General features: G+C 37.9%; 1 protein-coding gene across 1 annotated transcript; it reads left to right on the plus strand.

Annotated features, from left to right (window-relative positions):
* The first annotated feature begins 521 nt into the window (after positions 1–521).
* On the plus strand, positions 522–27,529 carry GNS (glucosamine (N-acetyl)-6-sulfatase). The gene is made up of 14 exons (XM_063309248.1): positions 522–764; positions 2,347–2,406; positions 4,028–4,234; positions 5,902–5,967; positions 10,214–10,312; positions 13,272–13,439; positions 14,853–14,935; positions 17,185–17,303; positions 17,671–17,774; positions 20,083–20,184; positions 20,761–20,868; positions 21,109–21,219; positions 22,758–22,918; positions 24,408–27,529. Exons 1-14 carry the CDS (start codon positions 597–599, stop codon positions 24,481–24,483), a joined length of 1,632 nt encoding a protein of 543 aa, XP_063165318.1. The 5' UTR covers positions 522–596; the 3' UTR covers positions 24,484–27,529.
* The last annotated feature ends 152 nt before the right edge of the window (positions 27,530–27,681 follow it).

The raw sequence follows: 27,681 nt of genomic DNA on the forward strand, positions 1-27,681 counted from the left end.
ACCCTTGGACTTCAACTCCCATTAAGTCGATGCCAGCTGTGAATTATGGGCGTTGAAGTCCAACATTAATGTTGTTAGACACAAATTAGCTACTATATAGCTAATTTCACTGGACTGATTTGTAATAATTGTGTTCTTGGTTTTTTTAAATCTTATTTTATGCCATGTTTTGGTAAAGGCTAATACATCATCTTATATAATGAATAAAATGTATTATGCTTCCAAGCTGAGAGAAACACCCAGCCGCCTAAACAGGTGTTAGCACTCAGCTTCTTAACACCAATGAAATCCCGACGCCGCCGTTTTGCGACCTTCCTTCGAGGAAATCCGACGGCAGGAGCATCGGAGCCAATCAAAATCCGAACGCGAGCAGCGTATAGCGAGTGGGCGGACCCGAAGCGCGTACGGCCTTCGCGGAAGCTGCCGGAGGTCTCCAGGTCACGTGGATCTGCTTTGGCTCTGTCCCTCAGCCTATCAGAAGAGTGGAGGCGAGGGGGAGAAGGAGAAATAGGGAAGCGCGCCACGCCTCCTCGTCTCGCGACTCTCTTGCGCGGTCCGGTGTTTTGCCTCCTTTCGCGTCTTCCTCGGATGCAAGGATGGCTCGAGCCTCCGCCGCTCTCGCCCGGCCTCTGCTCTTCCTGCTGGCCCTCGGTTCCACCGCTCGGGTCGGCGCTGAAGCAGGGACAGCCGGTCTCAGCGGGGCGCGCAAGTCCAATGTGGTGCTGATTCTGACAGACGACCAGGACGTCTACTTGGGGGGAATGGTAGCCGTGCTCTTGCTCCCGGCGTCGTGTGGCGCGTGCCTGACTGGGCGGGGGGAGATGGACCCTCGCGGAGCGGGGAGTGCGAGGTGTCTGCAAGAGGTTCCGATGCGGTAGTGAAGGGTGGGCAGAAAAGTCCCGTCATCGTTGAGGGAGGGGAGGAAGCGCTCTGGAACAACCTCACGGAGCGGCCCTTTTAATACGTTCATGCTACTCCCTCCTCTGCGTTCCTGGAGGTTTGCAGATGAGGGAGTCCACAGTGGGACCCAGTTCTGAGTAAACGCATGAATAAGAGCGGTGCAGAAAGGGAAGTGGGGAAGAGAATTGAGCCTGCTCCAACCTGGAACTTCCTGGATAGAGGAAGTTATCGTGTGCGAGGTCAGCCTGGGGATGCTGAGGATTGAAGCTGGCCCTGCTTTGAATTAGTGGGCAATCAAGGGAGCAGCAGAGAACCCCACCAATTAGACTTGGTGTTTGATTCTCTATTCCAGAAAGGGAATTAAAGAATTACTGTACTTAAAAAAGAGTTGTAGCTATAGTGGCCCAAAAGTGAAATGCCCCTGTAATGGAACCAATCAAATTAAGTCTAGACAGTTTCACACTCCCCAGATGGTATAGAAAACATTGAATAGGGAAGAAGGCTTGGGCCGAAGTCATATCGTTTGGTATATAATGGGGCAGCCCTAGAATTAAGCAGCACATTTGCAACAGCTGATTCTGAGTGATCTGAAAAGGAAGGAAATTAATTTATGGGTTGTGCTCTTATTCCTTAGCGGAGGTGCTTATGGGATTTTCTGCCTCAGGGCTTGGGATAAATAGAAAGCCTCATTATTATATACCTTGATTTAATGGGGATTAAACAGTATCTGCTCTGTGCTTCAGCTTGGGGGCTCATGCTACTTAAAATACTAAGTCCTGAAGTAATCTTTGAATATTTTAAACTAGATTCCAGAGAAACTGGAAAGATTTAAAAGTCCTTAATATTTATTGAATGACCTACCACAATTAGCAGTGAATGACATCTTTCTAAAATATATTTTCCAACAGGTGTACATATACTATGTACTATTTTCATTGCTAATAAATGATTGAGCTAAGCACAGGTGTTTCACATTAAAAGAATTATTTCAGTGGAATATTTTGTATCAGTTAATTAGGATATAAAGATTCCACTGTTGTAATATGTTAATGGCAGCTGCTTTGCAGCTCTATGCTTGTTTTTTTTTTCCTTAAAGACAATATCTCTAAGCAGAAATCAGTTGGTTTTTGGTGCAGGAATTTAATATACTGTAGTATAATGGAATAATTTATTTCTGTTTTTGAGATTTCAGTAATAATAAAACAATATTGGCTTCTCAGTCTGCAATGTTTATAAAGTTTTATTGTTGAAGATCAAAGCATGCAACATCAGCAAACAATTCTGGCTTAGCTGGAACACTGTATATGCAGCTCCTCAAAATGTGCGGTTGGGAAAAATTCTAGTGTATTTAATGATATTTACTCTTTAATAGGTCGTCATAAGATTGCAGCCATAAAATCTTCCATTCTATAAACTGTAGTTCTTTATATATTTCCTTTATTTCAGACACCTTTGAAAAAGACCAATGCTCTTATTGCAGAAATGGGCATAACTTTCTCAAATGCAGTAAGTACATACTTCGTGCAGATTTTGCAAAAGTGATGGTGTAAGGATAGCTAAAGGAAAAGGAGAAAAGACAGAGGATAAAAACTGACACAAGGCATGATTAATTAAAGGCATGGAAAGGGCTGGGCAGAACTTTTGTTTTAGTATTCCATCAGTTCTCTGGCACAGTCAACTAGCTTGCTTATCTGTAGATACTGTTCTGATTTTCTCATTTGAAAAGGATATTATAGAGCTGTAGAACCTTTAGAAAAGACTGTGAATGATCAGAGAGCTGGGGGATATTTTATTTTTTAAGTGGAATATTTCTCAGTATTTAAACCTAGGTGCTGTATACTGAAATCACTGTGGTGTCATTATGGAGAATTGCCACCCTAGTGTTTTGCCGCTGTAAAAAGAGGAAGTTGGGGAAAATGTTTATTTTCTAGCTAGGCAACACCAGAGAAAACTATTTTGGCTACTTGTTAGGCTTGGGCATTGTCTTATTAGATTCTTTGATTTCTATCAACATCAAAGTTTACTTGGTAATTTTTACTTAATTATGGACCTTCTGTATGTTTACAGTATAATCATCTGTGTGATACTTAAACTGTTAACAAAGACTAAAAGTGAATTTGATGTTCCTTTTTATATTGTTTGGAGATACACATTGTCTTCATAATATTTTTGGCCTGAATGGTGTGGTGGGAAGAGGGCTTGCAGGGTATGCATGTTGTGTTTTTGTCCTTCCTAGAAATTTAGTCACAAAGATAATGAGGGGGTGGGGAGAGAAAGTGTATCTGTGTGGATTTCTTGATGTTTGACATATACTATCCCATAATGCTGGACGTAACCTTCCTGCTGGTTACATCTCAAACTACTGGGAGAGATTGTTAGGAGACTTAGAGTACAAGTATTATGATTATACAAACCCAAACAGCATCATAAATTAGGTTGTTTAAGACATGTGAGAGAACACTATCTCTTCCAATGCTCAAAATATAACTCAGATCTCCTTTTAAAGATGTTTCAATATTTTTTGAAGATGTTGCAATTTAGACAATGCTTTGGTCTAACTAATTAGCAGTATGATTTGAACTGCTGTGTTCTATTGCCTTGTGAAAGTTGGTGTACCAGAAGTCAATTGAGGTGTGGCAGTAAACTGGAAAATAATGTTAAAATATTCCTTAAAAACGTGACATGTTTAACTCTTATTTCCTGTGTTGTAAAATATCTTCACAATAAAGATTTTGTTCATTTCAGTAATGTTGGAAATTGTGATTCTCTTGTTCTAACCTTTCACTAAATGTAAAATTAAAATAATTACTGGATTATATCAAGCAAAAAGTAATATTTAAATAATAAAATATATTAGAGTGGGATCATTATTTTGGTGGCTGCCGTATTACTTTGTCCTGTGTATTGTTTCATGTCATCAAATATTGTAAAATGTATTTGCATATTGGACAGAGTAGTTTTAGAAATTTTATGGAAAGAATTACTAAACCTACAAACTGTAAGGACTTCAATTACCAATCAGTTTGTTTACGTTAATTTGCTTATTAAAAGTTAGGTAGACCAAAATGTAGAAAATTGTTGTTGTACTACCTAACTTATTTCTACAATCTTTAACTTTGTCATATAGTATGTACCCAGTGCACTGTGCTGTCCTAGTAGAGCCAGCATCTTGACAGGAAAATATCCACATAATCATCATGTGGTGAATAATACTTTGGAAGGAAATTGCAGCAGCAAATCCTGGCAGAAGATTCAGGAGCCATATACCTTTCCAGCTCTCCTCAAGTCTGAGTGTGGCTATCAAACATTTTTTGCTGGAAAATACTTGAATGAGGTATATTTATATATATTATTTACATATTGCTTGAAATATCCATTTTAAAGGTTTTTGCATATATAAAAATATATCAAGGAATATGAACAGAATTTGTCTGAAAAGGAATCTCGAACATGATATTCATCCTCAGTCTTGAAATAGCAAGAGCCATTCAGTCCTGCATAACTCCCGCATAACAGATGGCTGCGAGAACCAATCACTGTAGGGATCATTGCAATTTAATGACATTTTCATGCCATTTCCAGAACTTTCTGGGCTGGCTGATTGTTTAGGAAGTCCCCTTGGTCAGCAGCTGTTACTTCATGGAGTAACTGATGCAGAATAGCATTTCTAGTACTTTTTCTTTCTTGATGATAAACCATAAAAACTGTTCCAAATATAAATGTAGTTCAGCATGGGGTTTAGAAGACACCTTGACATCCAGTGTGGATGCCCAGGAGTTGAGTTAAAGGACAGTATTTTATAGGTCTTCATGTCTATTTAATTTTTCTCATAAAACACTGCATTTATGATTCTCATTATAGCAGCTAATGTATTAATTTGTCTAAACATTCTTGCTAGTATCTTACATTATAAGCTAATAGTCAGTTTGCAAGTTTAGACTTGCACAAATACTTGAGAAGCAAGAACTGAACAATAGCATAACTTTGATAGTCTACAGATCTAATCTGTAACAGGTCAACACATGTGGCAACATTATTTAGGATTGTTTCAGAATTAAAAATTAATGAGCAAGTATTGCTGACACATTTATTTTTTTACACAATTCATACCCCATCCAGTTTCAAAACTCTGGGCAGCATGCATAAAAATGTCATTAAAATAATAAAAATTAAAAAGCAACCACATGATAGCAACCCTAGGCCCCACATACCACTTCCTTGGCTGATAGCAAAAGGCAAACAGAATCTCTTTGGATTAATCTAGATTCATGTACAAATTGCATAGTTTTACATATTCCTTGACATTATAGTCAAGGAATTAAAATTATAAAAGAAAAAAAAGATACTATAAGAAATGGGAAATCATGCTCCTGGAACTTAAGCTATAAAATTCGAGTATGTATCAGTGTGAGACCAGGGATACTTAAAATTCATACAGTACTTAATACAAGACTGAAGAAACATAACCAGTGGGAATTAGCTGAATTGCCTTATTTTAAAGTCTGATTAATTCTCATAAATATATGTATGTATATCTGTATATGTGTGTGTGTGAGAGAAAAAGTGGCTGTGTATTTGGTGGCATCCAGTGGAGAATGATCAGCTGCTTGTTCTTAGGAGCCTGCTATATAATTTAAAGAATGGAAGGTGGGCATCAGAAGGGTCCCCCCCCACCAAGCAAATGAGCACTACTTTAGTAGTGAAGCTCATAATTAAATATTTTGATGGTTATGGAACCTGTAAGACTATATGGGGTTAGGCAGTTATATACAAATTCTCAACATGGTCTAATAAATTGTGGATTACCTCTTGCAACTGAAAAAAATATACATGAAGAAAACCATGACATTTACTTGACATTAAAACTTTTTATTTCTTAGATAAGATAGCTTTGACACTCTCCTGCAGCCTCTTCTAGGAGCAGCTATGGGTACTCTTAAGGTTTTCTGTTGAGAAAATGATGAAAGAGGCTCCTTTAATATTAGATTTTTCTTCTTCCAGTATGGAGCAGAGGATGCAGGAGGACTTGGCCATGTTCCTCCTGGATGGAGTTTTTGGTATGCCTTGGTAAGTATAAAAGAAAGATGTAGTTTATATGCAGCTTTAGACAGGATATTATTTTTTCTGGCACCCCTTAATCTGTGCCACAAAAAGATGGGTGTTATTAAGAAGAGAGGCATAATACATATGTGTTTATTGCATAATTGTTATACATGAATGAATGAATGAAATATATATATATATATATATATATATATCAATATCTTCAGCAAAGGATCGTTACCTTGTTGTGGTGCTGGAGCTTGAGCACCTCAATGTTGCCATGAGCTAAACCGTGAAGGGCCACCCAAGACGGGAAGGTCATGACAGAGAGGTCAGACTAAATGCAATCCCTGGGGAAGGTAATGGCAACCCACCCCAGTATTCTTGCCATGAAAACTAAATGGATCGGTACAACCAGAGATATGTCAGTATACCATCGGAAGATGAGACCCCCAGGTCGGAAGATGGTCAAAATGCTACTGGGGAGGAACAGAGGATGAATTCAACTAGCCCCAGACGTGATGACGCAGCTAGCTCAAAGCCAAAAGGACAGCTAGCGGCCGACGGTGCTGGTGGTGAACGGCGAATCCGATGTTCTAAGGATCAACACACCATTGGAACCTGGAATGTAAGATCTATGAGCCAGGGCAAATTGGATGTGGTTATTGGTGAGATGTCAAGGTTAAAGATAGACATTCTGGGCGTCAGTGAACTGAAATGGACTGGAATGGGCCACTTCACATCAAATGACCACCAGATCTACTACTGTGGACAAGAGGACCACAGAAGAAATGGAGTAGCCTTCATAATTAATAGCAAAGTGGCTAAAGCAGTGCTTGGATACAATCCAAAAAACGATAGAATGATCACAATTCGAATTCAGGGCAAGCCATCTAACATCACAGTGATCCAAATATACGCCCCAACCACAGATGCTGAAGAAGCTGAAGTAGAGCAGTTCTATGAGGATCTGCAGCACCTACTGGACAACATGCCTAAAAGAGATGTTATTTTCATCACAGGAGACTGGAATGCTAAGGTGGGCAGTCAAATGACACCTGGAATTACAGGTAAGCATAGTCTGGGAGAACAAAACGAAGCAGGACATAGGCTGATAGAATTTTGCCAAGACAACTCACTCTGCATAACAAACACTCTCTTCCAACAACCTAAGAGACGGCTTTATACATGGACTTCACCAGATGGACAACACCGAAATCAGATTGACTATATCCTTTGCAGCCAAAGGTGGTGGACATCTATACAGTCAGTAAAAACAAGACCTGGAGCTGACTGCAGTTCAGATCACGAACTACTTCTTGCACAATTTAGGATCACACTACAGAGATTAGGGAAGGCCCACAGATCAGCTAGTTATGAGCTCACTAATATTCCTAAGGAATATGCAGTGGAGGTGAAGAATAGATTTAAGGGACTGGACTTAGTAGATACGGTCCCGGATGAACTATGGAAAGAAGTTTGCAACATTGTTCAGGAGGCGGCAACAAAATACATCCCAAAGAAAGAGAAAACCAAGAAGGCAAAATGTCTGTCTGCTGAGACACTAGAAGTAGCCCAAGAAAGAAGGAAAGCAAAAGGCAACAGTGATAGGGGGAGATGTGCCCAATTAAATGCAAAATTCCAGAGGTTGGCCAGAAGAGATAAGGAATTATTTTTAAACAAGCAATGCACAGAAGTGGAAGAAGACAATAGAATAGGAAGGACAAGAGGCCTCTTCCAGAGAATTAGAAACATCGGAGGTAAATTCCAGGCCAAAATGGGTATGATCAAAAACAAAGATGGCAAGGACCTAACAGAAGAAGAAGAGATCAAGAAATGGTGGCAAGAATATACAGAAGACCTGTATAGGAAGGATAACAATATCGGGGATAGCTTTGACGGTGTGGTCAGTGAGCTAGAGCCAGACATCCTGAAGAGTGAGGTTGAATGGGCCTTAAGAAGCATTGCTAATAACAAGGCAACAGGAGGCAACGGCATCCCAGCTGAACTGTTCAAAATCTTGCAAGATGATGCTGTCAAGGTAATGCATGCTATATGCCAGCAAATTTGGAAAACACAAGAATGGCCATCAGATTGGAAAAAAATCAACTTATATCCCCATACCAAAAAAGGGGAACACTAAAGAATGTTCAAACTATCGAACAGTGGTACTCATTTCACATGAAAGTAAGGTAATGCTCAAGATCCTGCAAGGTAGACTTCAGCAATTCATGGAGCGAGAATTGCCAGATGTACAAGCTGGGTTTAGAAAAGGCAGAGGAACTAGGGACCAAATTGCCAATATCTGCTGGATAATGGAAAAAGCCAGGGAGTTTCAGAAAAACATCTATTTCTGTTTTATTGACTATTCTAAAGCCTTTGACTGTGTGGACCATAACAAATTGTGGCAAGTTCTTAGCGGTATGGGGATACCAAGTCATCTTGTCTGCCTCCTGAAGAATCCGTATAACGACCAAGTGGCAACAGTAAGAACAGACCACGGAACAACGGACTGGTTTAAGATTGAGAAAGGACTACGGCAGGGCTGTATACTCTCACCCTACCTATTCAACTTGTACGCAGAACACATCATGTGACATACTGGGCTTGAGGAATCCAAGGCTGGAGTTAAAATTGGTGGAAGAAACATTAACAATCTCAGATATGCAGATGATACCACTTTGATGGCTGAAAGCGAAGAGGAACTGAGGAGCCTTATGTTGAAGGTGAAAGAAGAAAGTGAAAAGCTGGTTTGCAGCTAAACCTCAAAAAAACCAAGTTTATGGCAACCAGCTTGATCGAGAACTGGCAAATAGAGGGAGAAAATGTAGAAGCAGGGAAGGACTTTGTATTTCTAGTTGCGAAGATTACTGCAGATGCTGACTGCAGTCAGAAAATCAGAAGACGCTTAATCCTTGGGAGAAGAGCAATGACAAATCTCGATAAAATAGTTAAGAGCAGAACATCACACTGACAACAAAGGTCCACATAGTTAAAGCAATGATGTTCCCCGTAGTAACATATGGCTGCGAGAGCTGGACCATAAGGAAGGCTGAGAGAAGGAAGATCGATGCTTTGGAAAACTGTGGTGTTGGAGGAAAATTCTGAGAGTGCCTTGGACTGCAAGAAGATCAAACCAGTCCATACTCCAGGAAATAAAGGCAGACTGCTCACTTGAGGGAACAATATTAAAGGCAAAACTGAAATACTTTGGCCACATAATGAGAATACAGGACCCCCTGGAGAAGATGCTGATGCTAGGGAGAGTGGTGGACAAAAGGAAGAGGGGCCGACCAAGGGCAAGGTGGACAGATGATATTCTAGAGGTGACGGACTTGTCCCTGGGGGAGCTGGGAGTGTTGACGACCAACAGGAAGCTCTGGCGTGGGCTGGTCCATGAAGTCTCGAAGAGTCGGAAGTGACTAAACAAATAAACAACAACATATATATATATATGGGACGCGGTGGCGCTGCGGGTTAAACCGCTGAGCTGTCGATCGGAAGGTCGGCGGTTCGAAACCGCGCGGCGGGTTGAGCTCCCATTGCTCGTCCCAGCTCCTGCTCCCCTAGCAGTTCGAAAGCATGCAAATGTGAGTAGATCAATAGGTACCGCTTCAGCGGGAAGGTAACGGCGTTCCGAGTCGTCATGCTGGCCACATGACCCAGAAGTGTCTATGACAACGCCGGCTCTAAAGGCTTAGAAACGGAGATGAGCATCGCCTCCTAGAGTCGGACACGACTGGACTTTACGTCAAGGGAAACCTTTACCTTTACCTATATATATATATATATATAAATAATATTTAAGGCTGATACCTGCTATGACTTAAACTTGCTTTTTTCTAATTTAGAGACAGTTATGTCAACATCTGTCCCATGGGACTAATTTAGGCAAGATTGTAAGAATTCTGGCTTCTCCAGATTAAATAAATATATTGGTAGATGCGTTCTGATTGCTAGTGGTAATTGTTAAATTGGAAATATCTCTCTGCAGTATGTTTAATGTTATATCTAAACTGGTAGCCTTAGTTTGATTTGCTCAAGGCCAGGCTCATTAGATAGTATTTATTCTTGATTGGTAAGATTCTAGATAATGAGGGAGAAACAACCCTAGGGCTGTATTCATAATGTGACAAGCCAAGTGGGAGTAATTGAACTGCATATATCAGAATTTGATTCAATAAACCAAAATTCTAAAGAATATTGATTTGTTGTTCTATGTTGACTCTTTCCTGTGCATAAACACTGGATTTTTATTTTCTAACACTAGGAAAAAAATTCCAAATATTATAACTACACACTTTCAGTAAATGGAAAAGCACGTAGGCATGGTGAGAACTACACTGTGGATTATCTCACAGATGTACTGGTAAGAATTTTTCAACTAGTTTTGGTATATTCCATTTTTGCTTGTTCTAGTAGCATGTTGAATGTCCAAAAAAGGCTAACAAATTTCTTAAGCACAGATTACAGTGTATCTGATTAGATTGTAGTCCCTCTAAGGTTATGCCACAATACATTTATCAATCTTAAGTTGACATTGAACACTGTTTTGCTATACAGTCCTAATATGTCTGTCTGTCTGGAAATAGCATATTGCTCAAATTGTTCACAGTACAATGAGCAGGATAAAATCCTGAGAGTAAATATATTCTTACGGAGAAAGCAAGAGAGTTCCCAGAAAACATCTACTTCTGCTTCATTGACTAGGCTAAAGCTTTTGATTCTGTGGATAACAACAAACTCTGGCAATTTCTTAAAGAGATGGGAGTACCAGACCACCTTACCTGTCTCCTGAGAAACCTGTATGCAGGCCAGGAAGCAACAGTTAGAACTGGATATGGAACAACTGATTGGTTCATAATTGGGAAAGGAATACGACAAGGCTGTATTTTTTCACCCTGTTTATCTTACTTTGTGGAACAAAGAAAATGTCCTAAAACTATCATTTGTTCTTTTAAAGTTAGATTAGATAGAACTGCTTATGTCTGTTAACAGGAACAAAAATTAGCATGAAAGACTAAGCAGCTGACATCATTATTCTACATATGTGCTGTATTGTAGGGAAGTAATAAAGTTAACAGAAAGCTCAAATTATACTGAGCTATAACAATACCAGTTTAAGTCCTTACCATTAACATAGAATGCTCCTAAATAAGGAGCAATTGATCATGACATGTTTTGAAATGGCTATGATTTATATAGGCTTACCATTGCCTAGTGATTTTTATCCTGGAAATTTAAAACAACTTATAAAACCTTTTTTTAAAAATAGAAAACAATTTGGCATTACAAGATTGGCAAATGTGGCCTTAATTTTACCTGAAAGCATATTAATTTCAGTTATCCATGTTTTATGCATTGGGGGTTATTAAAATTATTTTTGGTAACAAATATATTGCCTATTTACCATTTTTTAAGAGCTTTCTTGGTGTAGTAGTTAAAGGCACTGGGATAGAAACTGGGAGACCATGAATTCTAGTTCTGCCTTTGTCACAAAGCCAGCCAGGTGACTTTGGGCCAGTCGGTCTCCCTCAGCCCTAGGAAGAAGGCAAGGGCAAACCACTTCCAAAAAATGTTGCCAAGAAAACTGCAAGGATTATAGTCCCCAGAAATCAAGTCATCCCTTCCTCCTGTTTATTTGGGAAGGCATGATAGTCCCATTATTAATTGCTAACAAGATGCAGAGGCTCAGAAAAGTATACATGCAGCATATAAGCAAATATGAAAGAAATGAGAACAGATGAAATCTAATAGCAATCTTAGCAGTCTTTTACTACTATTGCAGGACTTTCTTTTCCCTCTGCTCACTATCAGATTGCTGTTTAGGATTGGAGGACTTTCTTTAACATATTTTATGGATGTGTAGGGAGAGTGAATGGGGCATACCCCCTTCTATAGAATCTGTTTCTACTAAAGGTAGGATATAAATCAATTACACCCAATATTACTCCCAACTAAAGGAAAAAGCAAGTTGTTATCAAAAAACTTTTTTTTTTACAAATGGTTCAAACATTAAAATTACATATTGAAAATGAATTCAAAGGCTTCAGTGTTTTGTAATATGTCCCTTAATATAAGGTAATTAAAATTCATAATTGGACAGTAAATTATTATTCTCCTTGTGGCTTGAAGGAATGCTCTAAAAGTGTTGAAATTTATTTATTTATTTATTTGGCTTTTATGCCATTCTGTTTCTAAAGATTCCAAGCAGTTTTCAGTTAACAACATAACATTATAACATAGAAAATCTGTAACATAACCATAACAAGACCACCCTAAGGCAGGGTTCCCCAAAGTAATCAGTATCGATCCTCAAGGGGCAATGAGACTATCCAAGGGATTGATAAATGGCTGGGGGTCAAAAGTGGGTCAGTAAATGTCTGGGAATCAGTAAATGATGGAAGGTTAATAAAGTTCTTTTAAAATAAACGAAGGAAGGTTGATTGGGGTCAATTAATCTTTTGAGGTCTCTGTAGAGGGCCACACCAGTCCCTAGACCTGAAGGTGAGGTGGCTAGCAGCCAGACAGTGTTATCCAGGGTTGAATGGTCAGCTGCCAGCAAGAGCAGCCTTGAGTTTTCTCTATTATTATTGTTGCTGTTGTTGTTGTTGATAGTACTACTAGTTAAAGTAGTTATTACATTATTTTCATATAAATTTTGGGGGGTGGATGAATAATCTGAAACTTCATGGAGGGGTCAGTGAGCTGAAGGGTTTGGGGACCCCTGCCCTAGGCTGTCACCCATTCAGGCAGCAAATACTTGAGGCATCCCCTGAATACTTCTCTGAAAAACCATGTTTTCACAGCTCTTTGAAAATATAGGAATGAGAGGGTGAACCAACTATCTGGGGGTAGGCTGTTCCAAAGGCAGGAGCCATCACTGATAAGGCATGACCATGGGCTTAATCCCTCAGATTAAGAATGTGGCAAATATTTTCTAATGCTACTCAGTATTTTATGTAAACAAAAATATAAAAACACAAGAACCTTAAAATAAATGTAATGCTTTGTGAATTTGTAACTTGAGATATTTTTTAAGATTTTTTAAATCTCACCTTTATTATTTTTTATAAATAACTCAAGGCATGGAACATACCTAATACTCCTTCCTCCTCCCATTTTCCCCACAAGAACCACCACCCTGTGAGGTGAGTTGGGCTGAGAGGGTGACTGGCCCAAGGTCACCCAGCTGGCTTTCATGCCTAAGGCAGGACTAGAACTCTCTGTCTCCTGGGTTCTAACTGGCTCTCTAAATTATTCCCTTAGAAATACCTGGTTCCGATTTGGTATGATAAGAAGATAAATTAATACGCATTTCCTTTCAGGCCAATATGTCCTTGGATTTTCTGGAACATAAATCCAGCTTTGAGCCATTTTTCATGATGATAGCAACTCCAGCACCACACTCACCTTGGATAGCTGCTCCTCAGTATAAGAAGAGTTTTGAGAATATTAGTGCTCCAAGAAACAAGAACTTCAATATCCATGGAAAGGTATGGATTCTAGATCTTTTACAGATATTATTAGTGTTTGTAAGGTATTCTTAATGGATCTCTGCTTTAATGAGGTCTATTAAATCTCAGCTTTAATTTTATGACCTCAAAGCATAAAATATATGCAGTAGCAAAATTCTTTTTTTAATTTTTCAGGTTTTGTTTACACTGTACATTCTCCCACTATATTACATATTTTTGTCACTTCTTCATTTCAGTTTTCGCCACCTGATGCATATGACTCTCTATACTTTGTTCTTTTGACTAATTTATTTTAACAGTTTTGTGTAGATCCTGTTACCTAGCATTTGGACATGAATGTATTAATCTGTACCTAAAGCATGTTTCATCTTTCTCATTTCTAAGACAATGTGTGTAGATGCTTTAAAAAAAATTTTTATCTGACTCTAACGCTGACACCTTTTGCCTTCTTATTTGAGAAGATAATTAAACTCAAGGGGCTTTTTCAGTATATATGTATAAGATTGCATTGTAAGCAAATGACACCAATTATTTAGTTAGAATTTGATCCTATCCATATATAGCTTGAAGATTATGAAGTAAGATTAAGGCATTTATTAACAAGATGATGCAAACTGTCCTGAAATAATTTATCTTTCAGTTGTGGTTGGATGGCTATTTCCCTTGAATATGCCGATCTATGCTGTACTTTGCAATAAAATGGATATGGTTAGCGAACTGTGACACACATTTTGTTTTGACAAATCATATCAACTCCAGATTAGATTGGTGCCTTCTGTTCTGATTCTAGATGAAAAGGAAGGCCATTTGGTGTTCTACTTCATGAGATGAGGAGAATTACATCTCTTCATTTTACACTGCGTAATGTTTTGTTTTGTTTTTCCTGTTCCTCTAATTCAAGGTCTTGTGCTTTACAATATTTGGTGTTACTTCCTGCCTAGTAAGAGCTTGCCCTCAGACAATATTCTTTTACTAATAAAAATAATAAAAAATTTAGGAGTCGTAATGTTTGAATCTAGGTTTCTTTGTAGAAGAAACATCAGTACAACAACTTGGCAGAAGACAGTGTAGCTTCATGGAAAATTCTGGTGCTCAATTTTCCTTTGGTCTTTTCAAGTATGAGGGTTGTAATTTAAGCAATAGCCACTACTGAAATTGGACAAATGCCAGAATGTGTCAGCCAGATTTTTATTTGGGAAAAGATGCTTGAAATTCATTGATTGCATTAAATACATAGGCTAGCTAAGGGTTCTACCCTTTCTATACCTAATTACTGAGAGCAAGCCACACTGAATTCAGTGGCATTTACTTCAGAGTAGACTTGTATAAAATTTGTACTGTGTGCGCATTATCTTAACTGGAATTGGTATCTTATGTAATGTTGATTAAAAATTAAATACATTTATCTCATTTTTTAATAATATTTTACAGGACAAACATTGGCTTATCAGACAAGCAAAGACTCCAATGACAAATTCTTCCATACGATTTCTAGATGATGCTTTTAGGAAAAGGTAGGAAACAAACTTACAGGATTTTTTTTTTTTTTGCAAAATCAAAGAAAAGCTTGTACAAAGCTACAGATTATTGCTTTGATAGAGAAATTAAACTTAGAAAGCATAAAGCTGATAGTACTTATGAAAAGCAATCCTTCATCCATCCTAACTTTACAAAAGTTCTCCAAATTATTATTGTCTCAGCATGTTTGCTGAACTAGAGAGCAGCTTCAAAAAGGAAAAACAGAGCCTACAATCCTAGTACAAAACTAATTGTGAAGCTATGATCTCTCCTCCAGATAGGTAGTATGCAAGGGTTGATTATAGCTTAGTTATATTTTCTGGCTGTAGATTTTATGGAATATAATATGAAATCATTTTCAAAAAAGTTTAGTAAGTCTCAACAGCTCTTTTAACATATAATGCTACATACATTCATGCACACTGACCTATTAATTCAACTTGATTGCTGTGAACTTTGTTGTTTATTCATTTAGTCGCTTCCGACTCTTTGTGACTTCACGGACCAGCCCACGCCAGAGCTTCCTGTCGGTCGTCAACACCCCCAGAATCCCCCAGGGAAGAGTCCGTCACCTCTAGAATATCATCCATCCACCTTGCCCTTGGTCGGCCCCTCTTCCTTTTGCCCTCCACTCTCCCTAGCATCAGCATCATCTCCAGGGTGTCCTGTCTTCTCATTATGTGGCCAAAGTATTTCAGTTTTGCCTTTAATATCATTCCCTCAAGTGAGCAGTCTGCCTTTATTTCCTGGAGGATGGACTGGTTTGATCTTCTTGCAGTCCGAGGCACTCTCAGAATTTTCCTCCACCACCACAGTTCCAAAGCATCGATCTTCCTTCTCTCAGCCTTCCTTATGGTCCAGCTCTCGCAGCCATATGTTACTACAGGGAACACCATTGCTTTAACTACGCGGATCTTTGTTGTCAGTGTGATGTCTCTGCTCTTAATTATTTTATCGAGATTTGTCATTGCTCTTCTCCCAAGGATTAAGCGTCTTCTGATTTCCTGACTGCAGTCAGCATCTGCAGTAATCTTCGTAACTAGAAATACAAAGTCCTTCCCTGCTTCTACATTTTCTCCCTCTATTTGCCAGTTATCAAGCTGGTTGCCATAATCTTGGTTTTTTTGAGGTTTAGCTGCAAGCCAGCTTTTGCACTTTCTTCTTTCACCTTCATCATAAGGCTCCTCAGTTCCTCTTCGCTTTCAGCCATCAAAGTGGTATCATCTGCATATCTGAGATTGTTAATGTTTCATCCAGCAATTTTAACTCCAGCCTTGGATTCCTCAAGCCCAGCATGTTGCATGATGTGTTCTGCGTACAAGTTGAATAGGTAGGGTGAGAGTATACAGCCCTGCCATAGTCCTTTCCCAATCTTAAACCAGTCCGTTGTTCCGTGGTCTGTTCTTACTGTTGCTACTTGGTCGTTATACAGATTCTTCAGGAGGCAGACAAGATGACTTGGTATCCCCATACCACTAAGAACTTGCCACAATTTGTTATGGTCCACACAGTCAAAGGCTTTAGAATAGTCAATCAAACAGAAATAGATGTTTTTCTGAAACTCCCTGGCTTTTTCCATTATCCAGCGGATATTGGCAATTTGGTCCCTAGTTCCTCTTCCTTTTCTAATCCCAGCTTGTACATGCTGTGAACTAGCTTTCTGCAATTTGGTGCCCTTGTAGTTTAGGAAGTCCAGAAATTTTAGGAAGTGCTAGGCTGGGAAACCTGACTTAAAGTAACTTGAAATTAGCCAGAGACTCAAGTTAAGCATTATGCCTGAACTGAACCTCCTGCATTCTCAAACTCAGAAATGGAAACTAACTACAAATACTATTTTCAGATTATTCCTAGTTAATGGAGTAACACATCTGAACTGGAGCTCCTGTTTTAAGACTAAAATTTTCCCTTCTGGTTTGCTTACTTCCATTGATGGGAATACTAAGTAGTGAAATATGGCAGCATGTCATGGTATGTTGCTCTTTAGCAATAAGTAAAAGATTTTCCTGAGTTTCAGCTGAGTGCTATTACTATTGAGCAAATCATATAAAACTTTTAAAAAGAACTTTTAAAAAGTGGTTTTGGCCTGCTTAGGTGACAGTACTTACTTGACCTTTGCTGATTTCAGAAAAAAGCTAAATAAACCATGGCTTTGTACAAAGTGTGAACTCAGCTAATGTCTTCTGTGAGATGTGAAATGCTGTTAAGTGTTTTGCATTTTAACTAGAACAATCCTGTTCCTATGTAGATGGCAAACACTTCTGTCAGTGGATGATCTAATAGAAAAACTTGTGAAGAATCTGGAATTTCATGGAGAGCTGGATGATACATATATTTTTTACACATCAGACAATGGATTTCATACAGGTAAATATATATATTTATATATAAAATATCCTAGAATTAATTTAGCAGTTCCAGGCATACATTTGGAGAACTTTAGAAAATGTGATATTTTTGGGGAGAGAAATAATACAGACTTGTATCCTTAGACATCATTTGATTTCAACTTAGATGGTCATATGTGCTCCCCTTGAGATATTCTCATTTGGAAGCTCTAGATTTAAAGCCAACGGATGAGCAACTAATCAAAAATATTTTATGAAGATCAGATAGATTAAGTAGAAAAGTAGTTTGCAAACCAACTTCTGAAGAATGAAGTACTTAGCCATATTCTGCTTCAGAATTTCTTGAGAGTCACGAGTGATAGAATTTCTGCTCTCTTTATTTGTAGGCCAGTTTTCTTTGCCTATTGACAAACGGCAGCTGTATGAATTTGATATTAAAGTTCCATTGCTTGTTCGAGGTCCAGGAATCAAACGCAACCAGACGAACAAGGTATAATTTCCCTTGAGAACAACACTGTATGGTACCAAAATATATATTGTATGTTGAGTGTAATTAATGAGAATGAGAGATATTTTGAATAGAAATAGGGTGCATAAGAGGTGAGTAGTAAAACTGTATGTAAAACTTATGTACATGAGCGGGTAAAGCTATCAAATAGTAATTGCTTCTGAATCTGCTTGGTGAAAAACAGTAGAAGCTACTCACATTTATCTTAATCCTCCAGGTATTTTAAAAAAGTTGTTAGAAAGCATCTCATCTAGTCCTTGTAAGCCCTTGTTATTCACATGGGTGGCTGGATAAGTTTTCTATTTACAAGCCAAGCCTGAACATTGCATTACTGCTGTAAGGGATAAACTGTATGAACAAAGCAGTCCGCAAACTTTGTAGGGCTGCAACCCCCTAAAATTATAAATGAATTTGTTGGACACCATCCTCCCATTAATAAAGCTAATTATTTTATTGGGTTAGAGTTGAGTGAGAAACAAATGTACCACTTTTAATAATTCAATTTTAATCTGTATATCTGTCCTAACAGTCAGAAATCACGCTGAGACGAGGAGCAGGTCTCTAGTGTTTATTACTGCTACATAAAACAGAATCCTAACAAACTAAAGAAGCGTGGGAAGAACCCAGACAGATAAACCCCAAAAGTCAAGGCGGGCCTGATCTGTCTCTCTTTGAATGGCTGCTTAATTCCTCAGTACTACGCATGCGTTTTCCCCCCTGGATAGAGGCCCCTTCCAGCTCGCCATCAGTACTCATGACAATATCAGATAGACAGAACCTTGCAACTTTATAAAATAAGAAATTAACTTAAAACCATAGTTTTTAATTTTGTAGTTTAAGTATAAGCTTGACTAGCTTTGCTTAATTCCTGAAATACAGGTTTTATTTTTGAGATAGCCACTCTCATTTCTAATTACACATTATTTTGGATTGATATTTGCCCTTAATAGCCGCAACTGACAAAATGCTGACTTTTTTGTTGACTTGTCCAATCAGGGTACAAATGAGCTCTGAAATAATTCAGCTTTGGATGTACAGGCCACAAGCTATAGACGTGCCACAACTTGGTCTGGGCTGGCAACCCCTAGGACGCAAACTCCTTAATTTTATTGCCTTTAGAGGGCTCACAACCTGCAGTCTGAGAACTTCTACGATGAAAGAATGAATATGGACCAAGGCTAGGGTCATAAATAGCACGTTTTGTTTTGTTTTGTTTTTGCAGATGCATTCTTTTGCATGTACTCAAATGAGTTGTCCTAAATGAGTATCATGAATAAATGCAAACTTACTTAACCACAAGACTGCCTATATTCACGAAGCAGAAAATAAAGGGCTTATTGATACAGTATATATGATATGGAACTGATTTCCTTACCTCTTCATTTCCCTGACTTTTCTTTCTCTCACTCTTGCTTCTATTTTTATATATTTTGTGTATACTGGAATGGACCTCATCTTTAAATCCTTAAGCATGTGTTCATGATTAAGAATGGGGAAAGGATAGGATAATAAATGAATTACTACACAACTACTCCGTTTATGTAAAATGGAGTGTTCACCTTCTGAGGCAATGGCTTCAAGTCTTTTTCTCTATGTGTACCACTATGTTATCATCAAACAACGGTAGGGCCTCTGCATAACCCAGGAATCATGCAACATTTGTGGGACCACAGCAACATGACCACTGGCATTATTTTCTTAGTAGAAAATCTCAAGAGATAACTAAAACTTAGAGGATATCAGAATTCTCACCTGAAATTTACAGGTTTGTGTCCAGAAACCAAAATCTCATGAGTTTCCAAATGAGGATGCCAAAACCTCACAAGTCTATTTTGTCACAATAACCTCCTGAGTTGCTAGTGGTCCCAGGAAAATAGGTTGGGAAACATTGTTCTCTATGCTTAAAAAAACACACACAAAAAAGCTGGCTATTTAATCTCATATGGCCAGTTATCAGAGCTAAACTTTAAAGTGACAGTGTCCACTGATATGGAATTTTAGCTGGAGATTATACAGGTAAATCACAAATGGAAGCAGCAAATTAAGTTTTCAGTTCTGTTACTTCCGCAGTTTTGGCAATACTTATTCTAGTTTTTCAAAATGTAGGTAAAGTCTTTCTATCTCATAAAGTCCAATAAAGGCTAACATGGTAACTAAATATTCTTAATCTCTGCATATACATATAGATACGCACAGCCATATATACACTTCATTTTAATATTACTTGGAAAATCTGTAACATTCTAATTGTTTTATTTGGAAAATCTGTAATATTCTCATTGCCTTCTAGATGCTTGTGGCGAACATTGATTTGGGTCCTACTATTTTAGATATTGCAGGCTATGATCTCAATAAAACCCAGATGGATGGAATGTCATTGTTACCACTGTTGGTAAGTACACAAATTATGTAGTTATTCTGGTAATTGCTCTAAGGGTTCCTTAGTATAACTATAATGGATTATAATGATAAATCTTCTTTTACTATTTTCACACGTGCCTTTCTGTCAATACTGGTAGGAATGAATTGTTTTACAGCTTGGTTTGAAGCAATATACTTCACATGTAGAAAGGATAGCTTCTATTTAAACTGAGCAGGTTTGAAGTGATGCAGTAGAACTTTGTCTGAGATCCTAGAAAACTAAGAAGAGCACCATGAGTTTGAGAACCCTGGTCAAGACGGACAAAATACTTCATCCTCCTATGTACAGCTGAGCAATCTGTGAGATCATCTGTAAATGGATGTGTTTTTCACTAGTTGTGATTTTGATAATGCTATATATATTGGAAAAAGGCAACAGTTGTCCATCATGAAATTACTGAGAGGTCTTCATATTTATTGACTTTATTTGTATTCTAAATTTTATTCACTAGAAATGGTTTGCTTAAAGAAACTTAAATTCTAGACAGTCTCTGAGCCTGCAAAAAAGCAATAATCCCCATCTTTGTTAATATCTTTTTTGTTGTAGAGAGGAGAAATAAACAAGACCTGGAGATCAGATGTTTTGGTTGAATATCAAGGAGAAGGCCATAACAGCAGTGATCCTACTTGTCCTGCCCTTGGGCCTGGTGTTACTGTACGTAATGTTGAAATTGTAACATTTCTTTTAGAATCCTTCGTACCCTAAATGTAGAGAGAGATGGGTTTGTATGGAAATACTTAATAGTCAAATATTGGCTGTAAACAGAGGATACTAAAATAAAATTTGGATTTCATTTTTATTAAGTCTCTGGGTTGAACTCAAAGGAATATGCTGTTTAAGTATTCTACATTATTTGAGACTGCAAACTGTTCTAACACTTAGCTATTTTTATAGCATTGTTTTCCAGACTGTGTTTGTGAAGATGCGTATAACAATACTTATGCATGTGTAAGGACGCTATCGACTTCATGGGATCTGCAGTACTGTGAATTTGATGACCGTGAGGTATTTTTGCAATTCTATATTAATGGTAGTTCTTCATATATTTATCACACATGGAAAATACAGTACTTCTGCAATTAACGATGGTCTGAATTAAGCCTAAATTATCTTAAAATGCATGCAGAAAAAAATCAGGATGATCAGCTGTTTTCCATATGATCTCTTACTGGATTTATTTACAAAATCATCACATTCATTTTGGAGTTTACTATAATTAAACAGCTACAAAGATTTCTAAGGCTGCTTTGGATTTATAAGAGTTATTTATTTTAGTAACTGGAAAGTAGCAAGACACATTTCTAAAAAGATATTTTCCAGAGGTTTTTAAGATCTGTGTCTGTAAAAGATAGAAGTACAGTAGCCATTAGCACTTACTGAAAAACTTGTTCTGTGTCTCAAAAATAGGATCAGCTATTTTGCCTCAAGAGGCTTATGAAATGCAGTGATTTGCTTTCCAAGCTGAACCTTTCCAATAAAGAGATAACAGATATTTTGTGAGGAGAAAAGAGCATAGTCATCTGAATTCTCTTCTAGTAAATATTCCCACATTTATCTTCCTGTTATACGTCATACCGCTAATTCCTTCTCACAAAAATGACTTTCAGCCATGTACCATTCTAGTACTGATCATAGATATAAATGTTAGTAGTCCATTATATTGCTGTAATATTCTATTAGGTTGTCATGTACTTTATACAGCACAGCTAGAACCCACGTAACTGACTATGCATTTCTCACATAGTTTTGAAATCCTGTACTGATTACCAACTGCTACCAACATTAGCAGTAAATATTTGGTGAAGGACTGTTCTGACTTAAACAGCTAGTTTCTTTACAGCTGAGGGAAGACTGAGATCAGCATGTGTAATCTATATAGGCAGCTTTAAATTATATTCTCACTGTGGATGTCATTATGAACAGTGGAGGCACTGGGCTTATTCAAGGCAATAAATGATAAATTCAGAGTTAAGGTAGAAAATTAAATTTCAGTTCGTGTCTGAAAAGATGCATCTGCAGTTCCAATCCTCTATTTAGCATTTTCAGAGGCCTGGAGTTGCTACCATGAGGGCATGAGAAAGGCCACCCTAATTGTACCCACACCATGGTTTCAATCTTACATGAATGTATTGTTCCTAATAGTATTAATATGCTTTATTTTGGTACCTTAAGTCTAAATCTTATGTATTTACTAGGGCTGTGCATGCTTCAAAAATTGGTTGGGAAAGCACTTTGAACTTTGTGTGAACAGAGCACCTTTCTCCTGTTTGTTAAAGCTACCCATTTTTTTTTCAGGCTTCTGTTTTTAATACCTTTCAGTGAATGAGTACCTTTACCTTTAATGAGTAAATTAAAATTTAGATTACTTTTAACTTCTAAATCAGACCTAAGGCTAGGCTTTCCATTCATGAAAAAAAATCTGCTTCAGTTGACTGAACTTCACTAAGGTAGGATAATAAGATGTTAGAGCTCTGAAGAAACTTTCACAATGATTTGTCAATGTACTGAGTATTTCTAATAGCATTGCTTTTGCTTTCATGAAGGTGTTTGTTGAAGTTTACAACCTGACTGCAGATCCACATCAGATTACTAATATTGAAAAAACAATAGATCAAGAAATTTTAGAAAAAATGAATTATCGGCTAATGATGTTGCAGTCCTGTTCTGGAACAACTTGCCGCACACCAGGAGTCTTCGATCCAGGGTAAATGTATACTTTCAGTTATTATGTCCAATCATCATCAATATGCTGTTGAGGTTCAGTTGTACATCTCAACCCCAGGCCAACCAAGTAATCCTATTAAGATCATGTTCCAGTGCATGGAAGCTGTGAAGATTGGGGGAGGAACAGGTTTTAACTCAACTCTGACAAGGCAGAATTGCTTGGGCTCTCGGTTCTTCTTGTATGAGGGATCTGCCATCTTTAGTTCTAGATGGGTTGCACTTCCCTAAACAGAACTGGTGTGCATTTTGGAGGATTTCCTGGAGTCTCAGATCCTGCTCAAAGAGCAGGTGGTAGTTGTGGCCAGGAAGGCCTTTGCCAGATTCATCTGGTACATCTATTAGTTTTTCCTGGACTGGGACTCGCTCCTCACAGTCACTTATGTCTTAAATCACCAAACACTTGGACTATTGCAATGCATTCTCTGTGGGGCTCCCCTTGAAAAGCACTCAGAAGCTGCAACTGATCCAGAATGTGGCTCTGCAGGCAGTTATGAGTGTGCCTCGATAGACCCATGTGACACCTTTGCTGCATGAGTGCACTAGTTACCAGTGTTCTTCTGAGTGAGATTCATGGCGTTGGTTGTGATCTATAAAACCCTTCATCAATTAGGGCCTGGTTGTTTGAAGGACTGCCTTTCTCCCATTGTCACTACCTGCCCTGTAAGACCCAGCGGCTTTGACATGCTGAGTTCTGTCCTTGAAACAATGCCGCCTGATGGTCATAGGAAGCATGTCTTCTGTTTTGGCACCTGCCTTCTAGGATGGCATCCTTTCAAAGGCTCATAGTGCCTGGCCCTGCTGCCCTTAAGCCTTGAAGATCTGGCTCTTTCCCCAGGCCTTGGGATGAAGTTTTTTTAAATGCCTTTTTATTATTGGGCCTGATTTGTTTTTGTTTTTATTTGGCCTTGCTATCCTAATGGGGATTTTGTATTGGCTGTTTTTATTGTATGCTGCCCAGAGTTGTATGAATTGGGTGGTTCTATACATTTAATTATATATAAATGTATAATAAACACATTTCATCTCTCTTGCTGCATATGCAGGCAGCTATAAACATTTTTAGATCAAAAGCACTGTAAATGGGGCGTATGGTTATTGTTAGGACTGCAATGAAACTTTGATTTAATGGACCACGTTCCGCCAAATATGGCGTTTTCTAACTCTTCATTTTATGGGACTGCCTGGCCTAGTCCCTGCAGTTTTCTTGGCAACATTTCCAGAAGTGGAAATGTTTGCCATTGCCTGCTTCCTAGGGCTGAGAGTGAGTGACTGGCCCAAGGTCACCCAGCTGGCTTTGTGCCTAAGGCAGGACTAGAACTCAGTCTTCCAGGACATTTAACTACTACACTACAGTACATTTATGTTCAGAACTCAAGAGATTTGTTTATGTGCATTTGTGTACTGAGATTTTTTGACAGGCCTGTGAGATTTTTCTTATATTTCTTCTCTCTAACCCTTTTTTCCTTTAGGTATAAGTTCAACCCACATCTGATGTTTGGCAACCAAGGAATTCAGACTCGCAGACTTCTTACACCTTCGCTGTAGCTGTACCTGCCACCTTGTTTGTTGCCAAGTCCATTTCTCTGAAATGACTGCAGAAAACAGTCTAACCCATTCTGACGTCTTGAGACACTTGAACAGTTGATCTTGCTGGTCAAACAATCTCTAGCCATGAGTTACTGACATGATCTTTCCTAGCCTACTCAAATCTGATTACCACACAGAATATTTCATCTGAAGTTAAATATTAATTTGGGATGTGAATCTTAATATCCTTGTTTGGTCTTGTTATACACAGAGGTTAGGGCTGCTGTCTCCTAATTACAACCACTACCTAACAGGCTTTTAAAAAGATACAGTGTGCATCTCTACTGCTTCCATTCTGAGTCTCGTGAATTAAATTAAGCAGGCTAGTTGCCACTTGTTTCCTTCTCTGCTTTTCAGGGTTCACATGGAATCACTGGCTAGAATCTGTGTGCCTGCTATTGTCTGATATTACACGTATGTGTTACCTACAGAATCAGCTCAAAACTTTGAGTCAGAATCAAGTAAACCATTAAATGAGAATTCCTCCCACCAACTGTATTTTCTGCTTGGAATGTACACTGAAGTAGTATAAGTCCCATGACAAAATTATACTGCCTACCACTCTGAGTATTTAAACTGGAACTTGGGCCTACTTGTTAGAAGAGAAGGTATATCTAGATCCAATAACTAAAATGAAAATTGAATTACAGCTTCAGGTGCAGAAATTCCTTCCGTTCTAGGACAGTTTTTTTCACTGATGCATTTGCACCCAAATCCTAAGCTGGATGGCTATCACATTGGAGCACAGTTGTATTCTTCACTTGTAATGCAATGCATTTTTATACTGAATAGTTCTTAAGAAATGCCTTCACAAACAGCTGGTCATTGTGTAATTGCTAAGAAAAAGAGCTTTGAGAATGGATTTCTTGCAAATGCTGTGAACCTGTCCTGGCAAAGCAGCAGTCAAAAGGCTAGCTGTTTCTCAAAAGAAAACTTGCATCTTTATGACAATCTATTAAAAAGGATATAACTCTTAGCATGGATAGATAATGTGAAATATGATTTTCATTTTATAACTTATGAAATACTTTAATCAGCTTTTATGATAACTTAGTTTTTTCTGTGAAGGGGGTAGGTAAATAGCACATGTTAAGAGCAAATGACTGAAATACAGTTGAACATTTGATCAGGAGTGAGATCCTCCTCTAAGTGCCATTTCTTCCCATCTTTATACTTCAGTGAATCTTGTGCTTTGATTTATTGCAGCTGAACATGTTCAAGCTTTTGTACTGTATCTTTAGTTTCATCAATTTAGAGAGATTGTTAAGGATCTAAATCAAACAATGCATGGAAAAAGCTGTCATGAGGTTGGATCCAAGTTTATGTCATCCTTGAGATATAATAATTGAAATTGGTGGCATATATTACTCATGCCTAACTTGCCTCTAGCTTATTTGAATGCATAAGCTGTCAACTATGACCAAGTCTGGACTTAATAGTTATATGGTTCTGAAATCAGATTTGTTTTACCATCACATTTAATGCTTTCAAAGTTCCAGCAGGTTTTAATAGTCCCAAGAAAGTGATTTAATTTCCTATATCATGTAAAGTGACCTCTAACATACAGTTGATGTACTGTAGGTTTATGCCTAGCAAAATACTTAAGATTATTTTTATGCCTGGGTCAGAGTAAAGTTGTATTATATCTTCCCTTCATGCTATGGTGGCTAACCATGCAGAAGCAGTACAAAATCTAGAACAGACAAAAATTCAATTCTGACCTGTTCCTTATCTTAATCTTGTTTTTCTTGTGTACAACTACTATAGAAATCCACTGATGGATTTTTCACAGCTAGTTAATGTGCCTGTAAACCACTTTTAAATTTAGTAGCAATGTAAGGAGAAACCTGGCGTTATTACTGTGAAAGTAATAACCTGGCGTTATTACTTGGATAGTTTTGCTTTCCTATTAGATTAATGGTTTTACCTTACAACACTGACCAACTTGCACTTCAAATGCTTTAACTATTTAACAGTGATGAAAGTTACATATGCTTACAACTTCAGTATGAAAACCAGGCATATTTTTGAAGATTTCGGATTGTTTCCAAAGAATCAAGAGAGAAAAATACAGATTTGGATTTGATAACCATCTGAGTCTGAATGAGAAATAGCATTAAGGTACTTCTATGTAATAGCTACTCAACATTAATCTTCCTATGCCCCCGATTTAATCACTTTAACAAAAAGGAAAATTATAAACACTATAATCACATACAATGCATAAAAAAGTTTTGGCAACTCTCTACCTGCACCTTACTGCGAAGTTACTATGCTACTGTTGGTTACTAAAATGGGCTTTATAGAATACTAGTTGTAATATGTAAGTGTAACTTGTTCATACATAAAAGGGAAACATGTCTGGCAACTGTATGACAAGCCATTCAGTGGGGAATTTTTCTGTCTGGCAAGCTGGTGTTAACAATTGTTTGATACATGGAACTGTTGCCATATTTCATAAGCATCCTGAGTTGCTGTGACTGCTAAATTGGATTTTATTGTGCTTATGCACAACATTTTGCAGGAACAAATGCAAATTAGTTTTATTGATTCATCTGGAAGGGCTAAGTAATGTTTTCGCACACTACGCTAAAAACAGCTGTTCCTCTTTTTAAAAACAATGATCCAAAAGCAAATGCTTTAAATGACAAATTGCCCTTGGAGATGTTCTATTCGATACACTAAGAGTCACTGCATCAACAGTATGCATCTTTGGGTTTCCAGGTACTTTTATGGCAATCAGACTTCTTTTGTTCTACATTGATTAACATCAGAAACTAGTGGTAGCTTTGTTTGCAATGCTACTTAAAGCCATAACAGTCGCATAGTCTTCTTTATCATAATAAATGTCATTAATGTGTCTGTGCAGTATGGCAACTATAAATACATGTTCTCTTCTTCAGTATTTTGATTAGAAAGTGCCCTTTCAAGGACCCTGTATATTGCTGCACACTTTTCAGTGATTAAATTTGTCTACAATAAAATGTTTGAGCATTAAAAATCAGTGCACTAGTCAGCCTGCTACTATATAAATCTAATAACTGACCATTCAACTGTTTGATACTTGGGCCTAGTTATTTAGGGATGGAACACTGGGAACTGCCATAAAACATGGTGTTGATGTATTACTTTACAACACATACAGCTTTGGTAGCC

Source organism: Candoia aspera, chromosome 7 (assembly GCF_035149785.1).
Source record: "Candoia aspera isolate rCanAsp1 chromosome 7, rCanAsp1.hap2, whole genome shotgun sequence".
Classification (NCBI taxonomy): Eukaryota; Metazoa; Chordata; class Lepidosauria; order Squamata; family Boidae; genus Candoia; species Candoia aspera.